At 44.1% G+C, this 16,291-nt stretch overlaps 1 protein-coding gene across 2 annotated transcripts in view; it reads right to left on the bottom strand.

The window, feature by feature from the left end:
- Positions 1–16,291, bottom strand: part of LOC116944095 (bromodomain-containing protein 7-like) — a 40,058-nt gene that overhangs the window by 8,127 nt on the left and 15,640 nt on the right. The window contains exons 11-15 of one of the 2 annotated variants that reach the window (XM_032957508.2): positions 13,208–13,343; positions 10,659–10,770; positions 6,753–6,806; positions 6,492–6,567; positions 5,021–5,194 (exon numbers count right to left, since the gene is read on the bottom strand). In XM_032957508.2, coding sequence (XP_032813399.1) covers positions 5,021–5,194; positions 6,492–6,567; positions 6,753–6,806; positions 10,659–10,770; positions 13,208–13,343 — 552 coding nt within the window. The remainder of the gene's footprint in view (positions 1–5,020; positions 5,195–6,491; positions 6,568–6,752; positions 6,807–10,658; positions 10,771–13,207; positions 13,344–16,291) is intronic. The other variant, XM_032957509.2, reaches the window with a different exon arrangement.

Below are 16,291 nucleotides of genomic sequence, written 5' to 3'. Positions count from 1 at the left end.
CAAGATGGCCGAAGTATACGAGCCGCCTTCCTACACCTGTAATACGTTTTTACAGCGGAGGCGAGGGGAGGCCGAAACGCCCCTCGCCTACCGCAAAACGCTGTTGGTGCTGGGAGAGGCGGCGTACCCCGCAGTGGACCCGAAGGCTCTGAACTCTCTGGTGATGGAAAGGATGTTGAGACTACCACGTGAAATGGGGGTCGTCTTGCCGGTCATTGATGACAACGAGCAGACATCCCGATGGACCGCCCGATGTCTGCAGGCCCACGAGAACTTGTACCGTTGGTCCCAGATGGCGGCGTGGATGGGGGAACCCGGCCGCGACAGCGAGCCGGTTGGGTGGTCGCCACGGAACGCCGCGATGCAGCCGGCCGTGGACCTGCCGGCGGAGGGGGACATCGTAGCCGCGGTCCCGACGTGGAGTCGCAGACAGGGAGAGGTGCCGCGGTGGACGAGGGACTCGAGGCCTCACGAGGTAGAGGATCGTCTGCTACGGTGAACCTCGCTTACCTGCTTCCACTGCGGCCAGCCGGGGCACTTCGCGCGGGGATGCCAGAGCCTGCATCGAGCCCTGACGACGTCTCCGATGTCCCCGGCTCCATTGACGACTGCTCCCCAATCCCAAAAGGCGAGTCGCAACACATCAGACACTCGGCCCGTGTTACAATCTCAGGCATCTAGGCTTACGGAAGTCATCGCCACCCCGCATCGCACTCATTTTGCAGCCGGGTGGCAAGGCTTAGTTACACAGGGGTGGCCTATCTCGGGGACACAGTGGAGAAAGTGAGCGCGTCGGGTGATCACTGCCGCTGCTGGGACTTCGGCGGTGCCGGGTTCTATTCAAGGAACTGAGGTGCGTATGTTGGTTGATACGGGTGCTTCCGCTACCATGATATCGGATGTGAATTTTGACCGTTAGTGATTAGGGACCGGCTTGTTTGGCCGGTACTGAACACGTGCGTTGTGGCAAACAGTGGTAGTATGGGGATTATAGGGCAAGTAGAGGCCCGCGTCGAGATTGGCGAGATTGCAGTTGTTGGGCCGATACTGATCTCGAGGACGCTGGTGGTGCCCTGCCTTCGAGGTACAGATTTCTTGAGTAAAATGCCCCTTAAGGTCCTCATTGATCTGGGCTGTGTGGAGATGCCGTCGGGCCGCAAACTATTTTTTTTGCGGTCCCCACACAGGAGTACGGTTGCTAATATTACAGTCCTGGCTCTTGCCAAGGACTCAGTGCAAATCCCACCAGGATCGCAGATGTTGGTACCGCTGCGCTATCGCAAGCGGTTACAGGTAGCGGATCCTAAATCTGGCATCGTGTTGACTTCGTCGAATGCGGTGACTTGGAGATTGGCACTGGTTGGAGCACAGAGAGTCGTCCGCCTCAACTAGGAGCCGTTATTGCAGGTGCTCAATGCGGGCCCGGAGACGGCTGTGGTTCAGGAGGGGACGGTGTTGGCTCACGCGACAGCCACGTTTCATGAAGGTGATGGTGTTGCGCATGACGACATTGTTGGCGCGGTGGAAAAGGATGTTGCAGAGGAAGAGACGTGGGCGGAGGTGTTGTGTCATGAGAACCCGCGAGTTTTCGGATGTGTTTAGTAAGAGTAAGTTCGATATTGGCCGTACCTCCCTGTTGCAACATCACATTGATACAGGGGAGGCCGACCCCATTCGTCAGAACCCGGATCGGCTGAGTCCGCTGGAGAAGGAACATGTGCAGAATGCGGTAGATGAGATGTTGGCCGCCGATATTATTTCTCCGTCTGCCAGCCCTTGAGCGCCCGTTGTGCTCGTTAAGAAACATGATGGCAGTCTTAGATTGTGTGGACTTTCGGAAATTGAACAGTCTCGGTGGCCAATGCGTAAACAACTCCCTTGCATGGACGATTTCCTGGACGAAAGGGGTCCGGCTCCCTCCGACGGCCTGTGACCGTCAGAGGGAGCCGGACGGTCTTTTGATGATGGACGAGAATGGTTCACGCCGTCACCGTGTTCTAGTTCTCACTGCCCTCCGTGGCAAGCTGACTCGGGGGGTGCACGAGGATAAGTTGTTACACCTTGGGGTGCGGAAAATTTTGCGAACGTTGCAACGCGATTATTATTGGCCGGCGATGTCAAGCGACGTGCATAATTTAATTCAGGGTTGCATGGAATGCGCGAGTAGGAAACCGCCATTGAAAAAGTCACAGCCTCCATTGCAGTCTATCTTGGTTTCGCGCATCAATAAATTGGATGCTCTCGACATCCTCGGGCCATTGCCTGCCACGCAGAGAGGGAACAAGTTTCTCTTGGTCGGGGGTTGAATATTTTTTGCGATGGCCTATGGCCTGGCCGCTGCCTGACCAGTCAGCAGCCTCTATTGCGGATGTGTTTTTGCATGGATATGTTGGACAAAGGTGCCCCCGAGCAGCTTCTCACGAGAAGTTTGCGATGTGCTAGACACTAAGAAAATCCGAACATCCCCGTACCATCCCCAGCTGGACGGGATGGTAGAACGGCTGCATAGAACCCCGACATCTATGCCCAGTCAGGCAGTCAGCACATCCCAAACCGATTGGGATCTGCATGTTCCGGAAGGGTTGGCTGCGTACAGAGTGAACCTCCTATGGAGATTCAATTGGGTTTGTCTGAAAAAAAGGGAAAATCTAAATTGCCTGTGCCCTGGGAAATTATTCTGGAACATGTCTCAGTAGATCGAGAAGAGGCGAAATTAAACACCGCCATAGCGTAGGCGGCCAACGAACGAAATTCTGGGCAAAGGTACCATGAGTTGCATTGGGTTGTGCCATTGGGAACGTCCCCTAAACTGTATCGGCCGTGGCAGGGTCCTGTGGAAGTGGTGGCAGTCAAACGGCCCCAGTGCGTGTGCATACGAGTTGGCCGTCACCGTTGGTTTGTTCATCTGTTGCGGTTGAAGCTTTATATTCCTCCTCGGACTGAAACTTCATCTCCAAATTGTGTACGGCCAGTGTCTATTGTGTCCGACGAGCCGGGGGAGACGCCATTGGAGAGTGTGCGTCGTCAGGAGGACTGTATTGTGCCGCCCACAGCTTCCGAAGCTCTAACCGACAGGGCCCGTGATCTCGCGGAACGCGCGGAGTCGCTGACCAAGACGGAAGCCGCGACACCTGCGAAGCCGGGAGTGAAACCACCTTCTTTAGGGTTCCAGGTGGAGCCCACATCTTCTGTCAAGGATACAAAGATTGTCCCCATGGACAGACCGGCATCGAAGACTTGGTCCAAATGTTTCAAATTTCGATAGCGCCATTGGTTGCGTGTGTACGTGGGGGGGTTGCGCTCACGTGTTTTTTCGAAGGAATTTTTTTTCTCTTTCCCTTCTCTGTTCCTGTTGTTCTCGAACCTCCCTAGGTTGCTGGTTGAATCTTTCACTTTTATTGCAGATAGTTCTGCACTATTCAGAAACGCATTGTTATATTGTTCCAGTTATGGCGTAACTTTTTCTGCTCTAAGGTTCTGGAAAGGGGGCGTGGCCAGAGGTGGAGCTTGGCCACGCAAGGGCAGATATAAGGGGGACTGAACCAGCTCTGGTTCGGTGCTGTTGCGGGTCCTGGGTCCTGGCTGCGTTGCTGCTCGTCGTCATCTCTTCATCTCCGACCATGTGGCTGATCTTCTGCAAGACTCTCTCTGTCGCCATCGCTGCGCTAGTCGGACAGCTAGCGTAGCGAAGCCGGAGATGGGGCTACGTGTTAGGATCACCTATGTGTAGCTGCGTTACACAATGTATCTCCCAGTGTGCTCTTAATAAATAAGAAGCCTTCTATTCAACGTCTCGGAATTCGCTCACTGCACAGATAAAGTTGTTACGGAATACAAATGTCATTTTTGATTTTCCATTTCACTGTAACAATGGTGTTTGTTACTTATGTATTAGTGTTAGGGGTGCAAAAAGTCAACTGATAACACCCTCATATTAAAATGTTCACAATTTTAAAGTCCATAACTGATTGAAGAAAGGAAACCAAAATATAGCTCTGATAAAATAAATTCACTGACAATTTAAGGGTAGCATGCTCTAGTCTCGTGACATCAAATATAAGTGCACTTTTATGGAGAGTTGTGACATTTATGAGAACGCGATCTAACCCAAAAACCTTTGTTATTAATATTACTGGTCACGAAAGCCTGCGTGTTAAATTGACTAACCTCTATGGTAGGATCAATTGCTTATGCGGTAAATGCTATAGTGGACAGACGGGACGTAACATTAGCGTAAGACTAAGACAACACCAAAGGAACATTAAATTATCTCAAACACAACTGTCAGCAGTGGCAGAACATGTTTGCCAATAAGGACACTCAATTGATTTTGCTAATGTTGAAGTGTTATGCAAAACTAATTATTACTTGCCAAGACTAATGAGAGAATCCATCGAAATTGAGAATACAAATAATTTTAACCGCTCTGATAGCTACAGGCTTAGTGCAGCCTGGAAGCGTATTATTAAGTAATACACATTGCATATTACAATTTCTTATAGAGGAATCACATACTATTAACTGATCACTAATCTATTATATAATTACAATACCCCCCACCTCCGCCTCTGATCTCGAAACCTGATGGGGTTCAACAATGACGTCGTCCTGCACTATTTAAAACCGGAAGCAGGTGGATGGCTTCACTTTTCTGGCAAATCACCCGAAGATGCTGGATGTAATTACCAGCGAAACGTCGTACTCAAATTCTAAATGTTGTGGATTCACTCTTCAAACACACCAGTGGGCTGAAGAAGTAACTAATTGGCATTTTGTTAACATGACACATTTTTTACTGATTGGCCGTGTCGGGTGGTGGAGAGTTGTGACACATTTATAATAACACGATCTAACCCAAAAACCTTTATTATTAACTTTTTATGCTGCTCACGACACGTCTGCACTTTCATGTTAAATGAATTAATTATTTTTTTTATACTCAACTACATCAGTCATGCAGTGAACTACAGATGAAAAGGCAATGCCCTACTCCCTGAATGTGTTTCTAGAGGCTTCTCACCTAGTTGCACCTCAGCTGGAGAAGGGCCGAGCAAGTTACTTAGGTTTGGAGGAGGCCGGGCACTCAGACGCAGCGTCTGGGCATCCTGCAGGTCTTTCAGGAGCTGCCCTGTCTCATTCAGTCTTCGCTGGAACATCTGCGACTCGTTCTCGTTGACTGGCTGTGTTGATTCCTCTGCAACAATGAAGAAATTATTTCTCACCATCAGTAAACAACGCATGCACACAATTATACTTCAAAAAAACTAAATTAGTTTCTCTACTTTTTAAATTCTGAACAATAAAGACGAATAATTTTGCAAAGCCAAACCTTTGCATGCTTGGAGAGATATGGTTAATGTTTCTTTATTTTTATGCTTTTTAAAGTCAAATATCTGACCTAAAAAATACCTCAATAGTATTACTAGAAATATTGGGTGTTTAAATTATCAACAGTGGAAGAGTGCAGCAGGGTGGAGGGGTGCAGCAGTTGTTAGGCCACTATACTCTTAACCTTAGAACTTGAGTTTGATTCCGGACTATGGCAAACATCAGTGGTGAGTGATGTAGGAGTGGTTCTGGACACTGCTATTTTTCCACATCTCATGCCATTGGGCAGCGGGGTCCTTTTCGGCTGACAAAAGATTCAAGGCATGTGACCAAAATGGATGTCTCAATTTCAAACCGTGAGGTGGTTGGGATTTTATGTATGTTTGAACTTCTTTTGCACCATGTACATTGCCAACCATATTAATCGGACGTAATACAGGTAGTCCTCTACTTATGATGGAGATGCGTTATGATGACCCCATCGTAAGTAAAAAATATAAGTAAAAAATATCGTAAGTCGAAGATGGCCTAGCCTACCCAGGAGTCTTAAAGAATGGTGATAATTTAGCAAAACAGAGCAATTTACAGTACCGTACTATATAAACTAAATACTGTATGTATTTATTAATTACAATACTGTATTGTACAGTAAAATGTTAAGTAAAAAACACGAGGTCAATTCTTAGCCTACCTATATGAACTGCTATTTAATAGAAAGTTTTTTCAGGAAACAATCCTATCTGCTATAAAAACTTTTAACATCCATTGAACGTATCATGTCGTGATAACCCTAAAATGAAATCGCTAAAGCTACGTATCATACATGCATTGAACGTATCATAACGTATCATATTGTACTGACCAAGATTCGTACCACGTACGCTGCTGCGTTTGCCTGCCGCGCGAAATTAAAAATATTTCACTATTTTGTCGTATCGCTATCGCCATCGTAAGATCGAAAATATCGTAAGTCGGACTATCTGTATATAGAAGGATATCTTCTTACACTTCCTACATATTGCAGCATCTTAGTGGATGTTCGATGGCGAGATAATTATGAGTACTGGCAGCCACTGCAGCGGCAAATATTTTACGGTGCGTCTTACCACACACTGCATTTTTGATTTGTGTGTCAATGAGCCGATGTGACAGCTGTTACATACCTGGTAATTCTGGAGATCCTGAAGCTTCCGCAGAATCAGAATTTTGGTCAGGTTTACTGACAGAGACAACATTTTTCTGCACACATCACAGATAAGACTTAAATTCACCGTTGCAAGGCCTTTTTCAATAAACAAGTTTACTTCACACCAGTATGAATCTTAATCGTTTTCCTTAAAAAAGTATAAAGACAACATAGCACAATTAACAAAGCTAATTCATCTACATATAAAATGCAACAATGCAGTGAATTGTATACATACATTAGTAACATCAGCACCATTTTCTTTTCCACTCTTCTCTGCATCTGCCATAGCCTAAAACAGAGGTATATGACAATGTGTATATAATTTTGATTTAAAGCTTTCGTGACTGCAGTAATTCATATTCTTAGCTCTTTCGGTAAAGTCACGTTGAAGAGAAACAATAAAATAATAAAATATATATAAAACAATACAAATTCTCACGACGTTTCGACCATAACACAAACGGTCGTCATCAGGTTTGTGTTATGGTCGAAACGTGAGAATTTTTATTGTTTTATATATATTTTATTATTTTATTGTTTCCCTTCAACGTGACTTTACCGAAAGAGCTAAGAAAAATGCGTACATAAGTCAATTGTAGCATCATGATTAAAAGAGCATGTGGCTGTGCCTGTGACAGCCTTGGGCCAGTGAAGGAAATGACACATTTCGATGGTGGGCCAGTCTCACCATAACCTAACTGTTGACGTGCAAAAATTGGTACTCACTTTATGCACTTGTAGTGACTGTGGCTGTCACTGTATGGTTCCAGGGCTTACGAAGCCACGGCTGATGTGTGTTGTCATTATGGGCAGCCTGGGTTACGGGGTGGAGTACCAGCCCTGGCGGGGCTGGGTGAGCGCTGGTTAGCGCGGAGGTGCCGCAAGCAGTGTGGGATGCGGGCTCCCGGTGAGGGAGTGTCAGCCAGCCAGGGTTACATTAGGGCATGATACGCTGGTTGACCTGCTGACACGTGACCGGATGATATTGGAGGGGGGCCACTGGGGGACGGGGGCCGTGGGGCGGTCACGTGGTCCAAAAGAGCTCTCGGGAACCTTCTAGAAGGAGCTCGAGAAACCTGGAAGGTGGGCGGAGCGAAGGGTGGAGTCAGCCCCAGCCCGGGGGGATATAGCGGGGGCCCCGTGAAGAGCTCGGTGTTCTTCGTGTGCTTGTGTTACGAAGATCCACGTCGGAGAGAAGAAGCTTCTAGCCACGCAGTCTAGGACGCAGCTTGTGGTCCGGACCGGGATAGCGAACCGTGTCTAGTTCTGCCGTAGCGTGGCTAGATGGGCATTCGAGTGCCGAGTGTAGATTGTGTTATGTTACGTACCGTTGTGTTAATAAAGTGTTGTTCCTAAGATAATGTCTGCGACTCAGTTGGACTCGCTACACACTTATGAAGGCAGAAGAAAACCCCAAAAAGGGATTAATGAATTATACGGGTACAAAAATACTGATAACTTCACTCATTTACAAAACCCCAAATGTTAAGCAGACCTGTATGTAATTGGACATTTGGTTAAAGAGATTATTTCTAATTCAAAGACTACAGGCAGAGAGGATACTGATGTATATACATGACACTATTACATGAATCCTATATTTTCTATCATATGATGGGTGGGACATGACAACCTGCACATGGTCCACCTGTCAAGTGTTTTTCAAACTCAAAATACTGTCATCAACTCGACAAAATCACTTACAAGGAAAAGCCCTTCTCAGGGCCATTTCACCTGGAGCATTGGGCCCAAGCTTATAAGTCTAACAATTGAACATCGAAGGAATATTGTGCACAAAATACATACATCTCTCAGAACACTTCAAGACCTGATCAGACATACTTGCCCTGCATGGACGTAATAAAAACACACCGCCCACTACCACATGCACAGCTTCAAACTCATCCTGGCTGTACATCATCCAAACCGTCAGACTTCAATGTGTTCGAGGAAGCCAACATCCACAGAATCTCAAAAGCCTAAATACAAATTGTAAAATTACTCTTACCAATGTGCGCAAGCCACCGCTTATAAAGTGGCCACCTCCAGCACTGCCAAAGATGATGCACCCTGCCATCCAGATCAGTACCTTAAACAGCTACCACTCTTAGGTGGGGCTACGCCACAAACAACGATGCAGGAGAACAACATTTAATCAATGTCTCTTTTACGTCCACAAACAAAAACACAGTCCCTGTACCTAACCCCAAAAAATCCTGCAGCACAGCCAGCATCGCCTAGCTGACGCACATTGGTATATTAGTTCCATTGTTATTGTCAAAGCCAAGGGATCAATATAATTTACATAGATCAATGTGGCCAAAATTAACTGCTGAAATTAAGGACAAGATCAATAACACCAAAGGTGGCATCAACAAGCTATTTGAGGTAAAGTTTCTCACCAGCTGAATCCCAGCTTTCATCCCCATAAACAGGAGATTAAATTGAGGCGACCTTAACGGCTGCTAAAACCAGGAAAGCGGCAGGATCAGATGACATTTACTCCAAGTATTCTTTAGGTCTTTCGGTAAAGCCACATAGATAAAAAATAAAAATATAAATATCACGTTTCGATCGCAACACAAGCAATCGTCATCAGGTGAAAAAATATAGCGGGAGAGCTGCTGAGGCAGAAAAAAATATAGCGGGAGAGCTGCTGAGGCAGAAAAAAATATAGCAGGAGAGCTGCTGAAGCAGGATGTTACATAGGTTTTAGATGGGTGTAGCCCAAGGGTAAGTGGGCGGGGCTAGAGATGGAATTTGCGTGTAAATGTAAGATCGGAGAGCTGATATACCAAGGACTACGAAGCTGTGGAGGTGGCCATTGTATTGTGAGAGATTAGCATGTGAATGTATAAGAACCACCGCAACGGTGGCTGTTAGTGAGACATTTAGCCTGTTAAAAAACGACAGCCACTGCCACATCGAGGAAAGGAGCAGCGGTGGCTGTGTTAGTGAGACATTTAGCCTGTTAATGTAAAGACATTTAACCTGGTAATGTAACTAGTCAGAAATAACTGCTAACATCAGCAAGTAGGATGGAAACATCAAAGCTAGTTATGACTTAAACTGGTTAATAACGTCCTTCAATGATTGCTCAGTTTGTACCCATCTTCTCAGTTGAAATTGTGTCTGTGTTTATATATCTGGATGGCTTCATGAACAAATCTTTGTTGATAGCCAGTGGATTTGCAGAGTACCTTCGTCTTGGAAAAATCGACTTTGTGTGCCTACAGCATTAAAACAATGATCAGCCAGGGCCAAGGTATTGGTCCTACCATGTTTCAGACCTGCCTTATGTTCACGAACACGGTCCGAGACATGTCGCTTAGTTTCCCCAATGTAACTACTGCTGCAGACACAGCTTAGTTTGTAGACACTGGGGCATTGCATGTCAGGGATCACATCCTTCACAGATGGGATCAGTATTCTTGGTTATTTCGGTAAAGTCACGTAGAAGGGAAACAATAAAAAAATAAAAATATAAAACAAAATTCTCACGTCGTTTCGACTGCAACACAAGCAATCATCATCACGAAAGCTTTAAATCAAAAAGATGGGATCAGATCACGAATTTTATGTACAGTGTTGAATCGAACCTGGATCTTGTGTTTGCTCATGATTTTGGAAATCTTTTTGGTAACCCCTGCTATGTATGGCAAGGTGATGGTTTTGATTGGGTCCTCAGATGGTTCTTTCTCAACGGTTGGGGTGAGAGCTTTACGGATTGTGTAGTCCGAACATCCATTAATCTTGAGGGCTTGGTGTACGTGCTCCAGTTCACTGGCTACGTGGTGATGGTCGGAAATACGAGCTCTATGGTGTAGAGTTTTGATGAAGGAATTCTTCTGGGCTGGATGGTGGTGGGAGTCAGGTTATAGGTAGGCATCCGTATGGGTAGCTTTCCTGTAGACAGTGTCCCATTGAGCCATCTGGTTTATTTTTGATTAAAACATCTAAGAATGGTAACTTGCTATCCTTTTCCACCTCCATGGTGAATTTGATGGCTGGGTGGCAATTGGCGACCTTCTGTAAGTGTAGATCGCCGCAAGTTGAACTGCACCTAACTTGAGAACTGTCTGTATAGACAAACTGACTGAACTTGACATGGTTTGAATAGTACTTTAACAAATCATCAAACCTCTTTTTGCTGTTTGAGGGTCTTGCCATGCTCTCCATGGGAAAGAATGTCCAGAAGGTTGTCCACCATATGCACAGTATAATCCCCACAGTCTCTGATGTAATCTTGAATACTGCAGACACAAACACAGTGTAATCCTGTCAACCTACTAGAATTGTTAGAGTATATTATATGCCGAGGTCAGAGCAGCACTACACTGCGTTGTCTTAGTATGAGGTAGCCTGTTGGCCGCAATTAGCAATAATCACCAATGTGTATAGTTCAAACATCACTGTAATTCATTACCCAAGAAAATTATTTATCATAGGCAAACACATGCATGTAGGTCTCATGATCGTAGTGATGTTGGGTTCAGGGCTAATAAGGGTCCTCATCTTTACAGACATGCAAGCAGCTTCAACTTCTAGATAACATTTCAGGCAATATCTTGTATGTCTGCAACAATTTTACACGTGTAAAGGTCTAGTTGGTAGTGCAGGAATCTGTACTATTCACCCCTTCAATTGCTTGAGCCAGATATTCTAATACAAATATTACGTTTTTTCACACACAGGGAACTGCAACCTAGTTAAACATGTTCTTCAGAAAAGTTGTATTACTCACTTGTAAACGTTATAGTTTTCATTCTGTTATTGCAAATGTTTGCATGTTTTGTATCCCAAAAGTGAAATATGAATTTTGTACAAATCTTTAATGCTTTGAAGAAAAGGTTATATTATAATAATATTAGCATGTTTGAACATTGTAACCAACCATGTTGTATAAAGTGAAGCATGTTTGACATTTTTTTTAAATTTCTGAAATATTAAACGTCTTGTGCCACTGCAAAATGCTGTAGAATACACATCTGACATAGTACTACTTGAACTGAGAAATCGATTCCAATTATTTTGGAATGGATGTGGGAGGAAGCAGAAATGGCATGTGGAAAATTCACACACATGACAAGCAAACACTGCAGTCATAGATCACGAATCTACTTGCTGTGCTACCACTACAGACATCCCATTGCCCAGAATGTAGTGTCTTAGGCACATAAAAAAGCTTGTAAATAAGCTTATTTTTTACCCAGTACAGTGAAACCTTGGATTGCGAGTAACTCGGTCTGCGAGTGTTTTGCAAGACGAGCAATTTTTTTAAATAATTTGATAAACGAGCGATGTCTTGCAATACGAGCAGTACGTACAGTATACGCTTTGTCTGCTGAGCGTCACGTGATCACAACTGAGCCAATGGTTCTTCCCTCTCTTGCTGCGGGATTGTGGGTAATCATCTCCCATGCTCGGTCTCAGTCGGCGTGCCTCACTCGTATAGTCAACATCCGTGCGAGCGTATACTGTTTACTAGAGTACTGTATAGTGTTGTGACCACGTGTGTGTGTAAAGCATTTTTTTATATTTTGTGTCCAAGTGTAGTGACTGTTCATTAGAAAAGCACCACCCAAATAAGGCTGTAGCAGTGCGAGCGATTAATCTGTTTAACGACAATGCAATGTCACATTTCCGCGAAATCCTCAAAAGGAGGCAAAATCAAGTGTCATTAGATAGGTTCATTGTTAAAGTTGCACAAAAATAAAAATATTCCAGTGAGCCAACAGATGGCAGTGATTCCGTTACTGACAGTGAAAGTCGTCCTACACAATAACCCTCCTCTCCTCTCTCTCGTCTCCCTCACACCAGCCATGATTAAATTAAATTAATACATTTCATTACTTCATATTAATTCTAGATTTGAAGCTTTCGTGACTGCAAGGATTCATACTCTGTTTTTTTTTTACATAATGACCAAAGATTTGTCCATGAAGCCATCCAGATATACAAACATAGACAACTTCAACTGAGAGGATGGTTTTAAAAATTAAGCAACCACTGGAAAGATGTCATAAACCAAGTCAAAACTTTAGCTACCTTATAAGCACACAGCATATTCTTTCCGAACTTTTCCATTTTTTGTTTCCATTTTTCCATTGCCCCCGTGCAGTGACCCACTGCATCCCCCGCACCCTCAACATAACAAAAGACGGATTAACTTAGCTCCGCACAACATCAATGTGCACTACTTGGCTCCTCCCCCCCCTTAACCTGTATTTAAGCTCGAGGCTCTCAGAGCCTCCCCACTTGATGCAGCGATCTTGCTGTGACTGTTCCACCTGAAGACGGAAGCTTGTGTTGCCTCCGAAACGTCGTGATTTAATTGCTTTCTTTTATTTTAATTTATTTTATTTTACCTACGTGACTTTACCAAAAAAAACAAAGAATACTTTATATTACATTTAAATAAAAATATAAAACGGTACAGTATTTTGTATTAATAATTTTTTTATTATATATTTGGGTTGTGGAACAAATCATCTGAGTTTCCATTATTTCTTATGGGGAAATTTGCTGAGATATACGAGTGCTTTGGATTACGAGCACGTTTCCGGAACGAATTATGCTCGCAATCCAAGGTTTCACTGTATATCTATGGATTATATGGTATAGGCTTCAAGTGAGGATGCAATTTCTCCTGTTACCATGGGTACAATGATATCTCCAATAAACACCCACCTGACGGCATACTGCAGGCCTGCCTGATCTCCATACGTCGAATAAAGGACGTCCGATTCCTCTTTGCTCAGGTTTGAGAAAGTCGAGTCGTACTGTGGCGCAAAGGTGCTGAATGGCCCATAATTCAGGTAGGTCACTGAATATACAAACCGAAAACACACACACACACCGAATACATAAAAATAAAACAAATTAATAATGAATTAAAGGAAAATGTGATCCATAATAAACCCCTTAAAAAAGTTTTTAAAAACGGTTTTATTCACAACTTCGTTTAACTCACGGTCGAGAAGTACGTCAATGATGCGGCGCCTGCTCCCACATCAGTGCTTACTTGAATTAATTGATTACTTTATAAATTAATCTTCAATGTACAACTTTTGTTTGTGTGGAGTGAGGGTGCCCGTAACTCGTTCACATGGAGCAGGCGCGCCCTAGACACAAGGCGCCTGCTTCTTGGGCAAGGCGATGTGAGAGGTTAGGGACCGCGGCGTTTTTGACCTACACAAATATATATAAATAATAAGGCGTCCATACAAAATGTAAATTGATTCTAGATTTGAAGCTTTCGTGACTGCAAGGATTCATACTCTTTGGTTTTATTCGGTAAAGTCACGTAGATAAAATAAAACAAAATAAACCAATTCAATCACGACGTTTCGGGGGCAACACAAGCTTCCGTATTCAGGTGGAAAAGTCAACGCAGAATATCTGTGTCAGGAGCACAGTTCAGAGACGACTTTGGATTATATACAGGTTAAAGGAGGGGGGATGAGTCCGTAAGGGGGCGTGGGTGGGTGGGAGGGCTGGGCTAAGCAGCCTTTTGATAGAATGCTGCGGGTAACACCCACTTCTCAAAACTCACATCAAAGGGACCCCCAGTGCGAGCTCACATCAAAGGGCTCACATCAAAGGGCCCCTCGATGTGAGCCCACACCAAAGGGTCCCCCGGTGTGAGTTCACATCAAAGGGCTCACATCAAAGGGCCCCTCGATGTGAGCCCACACCAAAGGGTCCCCCGGTGCGAGCTCACATCAAAGGGCTCACATCAAAGGGCCCCTCGATGTGAGCTCACATCAAAGGGCTCCCCGATGCGAGCTCTCTGTGAACGCGATCAACGGGCACTATGATATACAACCACTGAGGAATGGCTGTACAAAAATTTGAAAGGCAGCTAACGTTTGACTTGATTTAAAACATCTTTCCAGTGATTACTCAATTTGAAACAATCCTCTCGGTTGAAGTTGTGTCTATGTTTGTAAATCCGGATGGCCTCATGGACAAATCTCTGATAATAGTCTGTAGGTTTGCAGAGCACCTTGGTGTCGGAGAAGACAATATCGTGATCACCCACAGCGTTGTAACAATGATCAGCTACGGCAGAAGAATTTGTTCTGCCGTGTTTCAAATCTGATTTGTGCTCGCGGATTCGGTCAGAGATATGTCGTTTCGTCTCCCCGATATAAGTCCCCGCAGGTACAACTCAATTTGTAAACACCGGGGTACTGTAGGCCAGGAATCACATCCTTTACTGATGGGATCAGATCGCGGATTTTGTGCACTGTGTTGAACTGGACCTGGATCTTGTGTTTGTTTAGAATTTTGGAAATCTTTTAAGTAACGCCTGATATGTATGGTAACGTGATGATTTTGATCGGAGTGTCAAGTGGCTTTATCTTCACCGAACTCTAAACAGATCCTGCTTAAGGCTAGCCTAGCTTTAATCTCAGAGAGGATAAGGTTACTCCGATTTGAACTCGATAATTTAGACAGGACTCTCCTACAATATCATTTAATGTTAACACAAAAAATGTCACCTTCTGATTGGAACCACTTTGACAACATGACTGCTGCCTCTGCTAACCTGATCTCTAAATTCAACCACCTTTCAAAGACTAACCCAGGACCACATATCACAAAACTAGACGTTAACAAAATTGTTATTCTTTGGTTTTTTCGGTAAAGTCACGTAGAAATAAGAAATAATAAAATTACATAATAGTGTACGACGTTTCGATTGCAACACAAGCAATCATCATCAGGTACAGAAGAGATAAATTTCCGAGAGAGAGGAGACACATAACCGCATATATATACAGACACAGATACAACAGGGGATACAGAGAGAGAGAAACGTGGGAGCACACTAAATCAAACAGGGTTTAGCAAAATTTGGAAACCATATAACGCAACACCGACGGTCGGTCAAAACACAATTAACGCAAGGTCTGGTTGATTACGTTATTTCAAAGATTGCTAAATTGCAAGTTAAGTGTGAAATTAAAAATTTAAAAAATATACAGACCGCATATACATATATAGACATCCAAGCAGAACGAGTTAGCAGAGACACATGGAGAGAGACAAGCACACAGTGAAGCATCATCTCTATGTCAAGGTCTTAAATAGACAGAGAGGGCGGGGCTGAGATGCAATGGGACACAAATTAGCATGAAGCATGCAGCAAGGGGTGGCGCGGAGGCAGCAGAGGAAATGGCACACACTTGGAAACACCAAGGCACAAACACAGGCAGAGACAACACAGAGACACAAACTTAAGTCAAGACGCAACTCGTTCTGCTTGGATGTCTATATATGTGTATGCGGTCTGTATATTTTAAAAAATTTAAATTTCACACTTGCAATTTAGCAATCTTTGAAATAACGTAATCAACCAGACCTTGCGTTAATTGTGTTTTGACCATCCATCTGTGTTGCGTTATATGGTTTCCAAATTTTGCTAAACCCTGTTTGATTTAGTGTGCTCCCACGTTTCTCTCTCTCTGTATCCCCTGTTGTATCTGTGTCTGTATATATATCTGCGGTTATGTGTCTCCTCTCTCGTAAATTTAACGCTTCTGTACCTGATGATGATTGCTTGTGTTGCAATCGAAACGTCGTACACTATTATGTAATTTTATTATTTCTTTTTTCTACGTGACTTTACCGAAAAAACAAAGAATAATTCCTGCAGTCACGAAAGCTCCAAATTCAAGTTTCAACCACCTCTTCGGGGAGGTATGAAGTCTGTGTCTTTGTGTTCTCTGCTGGTGTGTTTACCTTTGTGTCTTGACTTAGGTTTGT

Source organism: Petromyzon marinus, chromosome 20, assembly GCF_048934315.1.
Source record: "Petromyzon marinus isolate PM22_M1 ecotype Great Lakes invasive population chromosome 20, UKy_Petmar_22M1.pri1.0, whole genome shotgun sequence".
Classification (NCBI taxonomy): Eukaryota; Metazoa; Chordata; class Hyperoartia; order Petromyzontiformes; family Petromyzontidae; genus Petromyzon; species Petromyzon marinus.
This window is presented reverse-complemented; position numbering and strand designations above follow the sequence as displayed.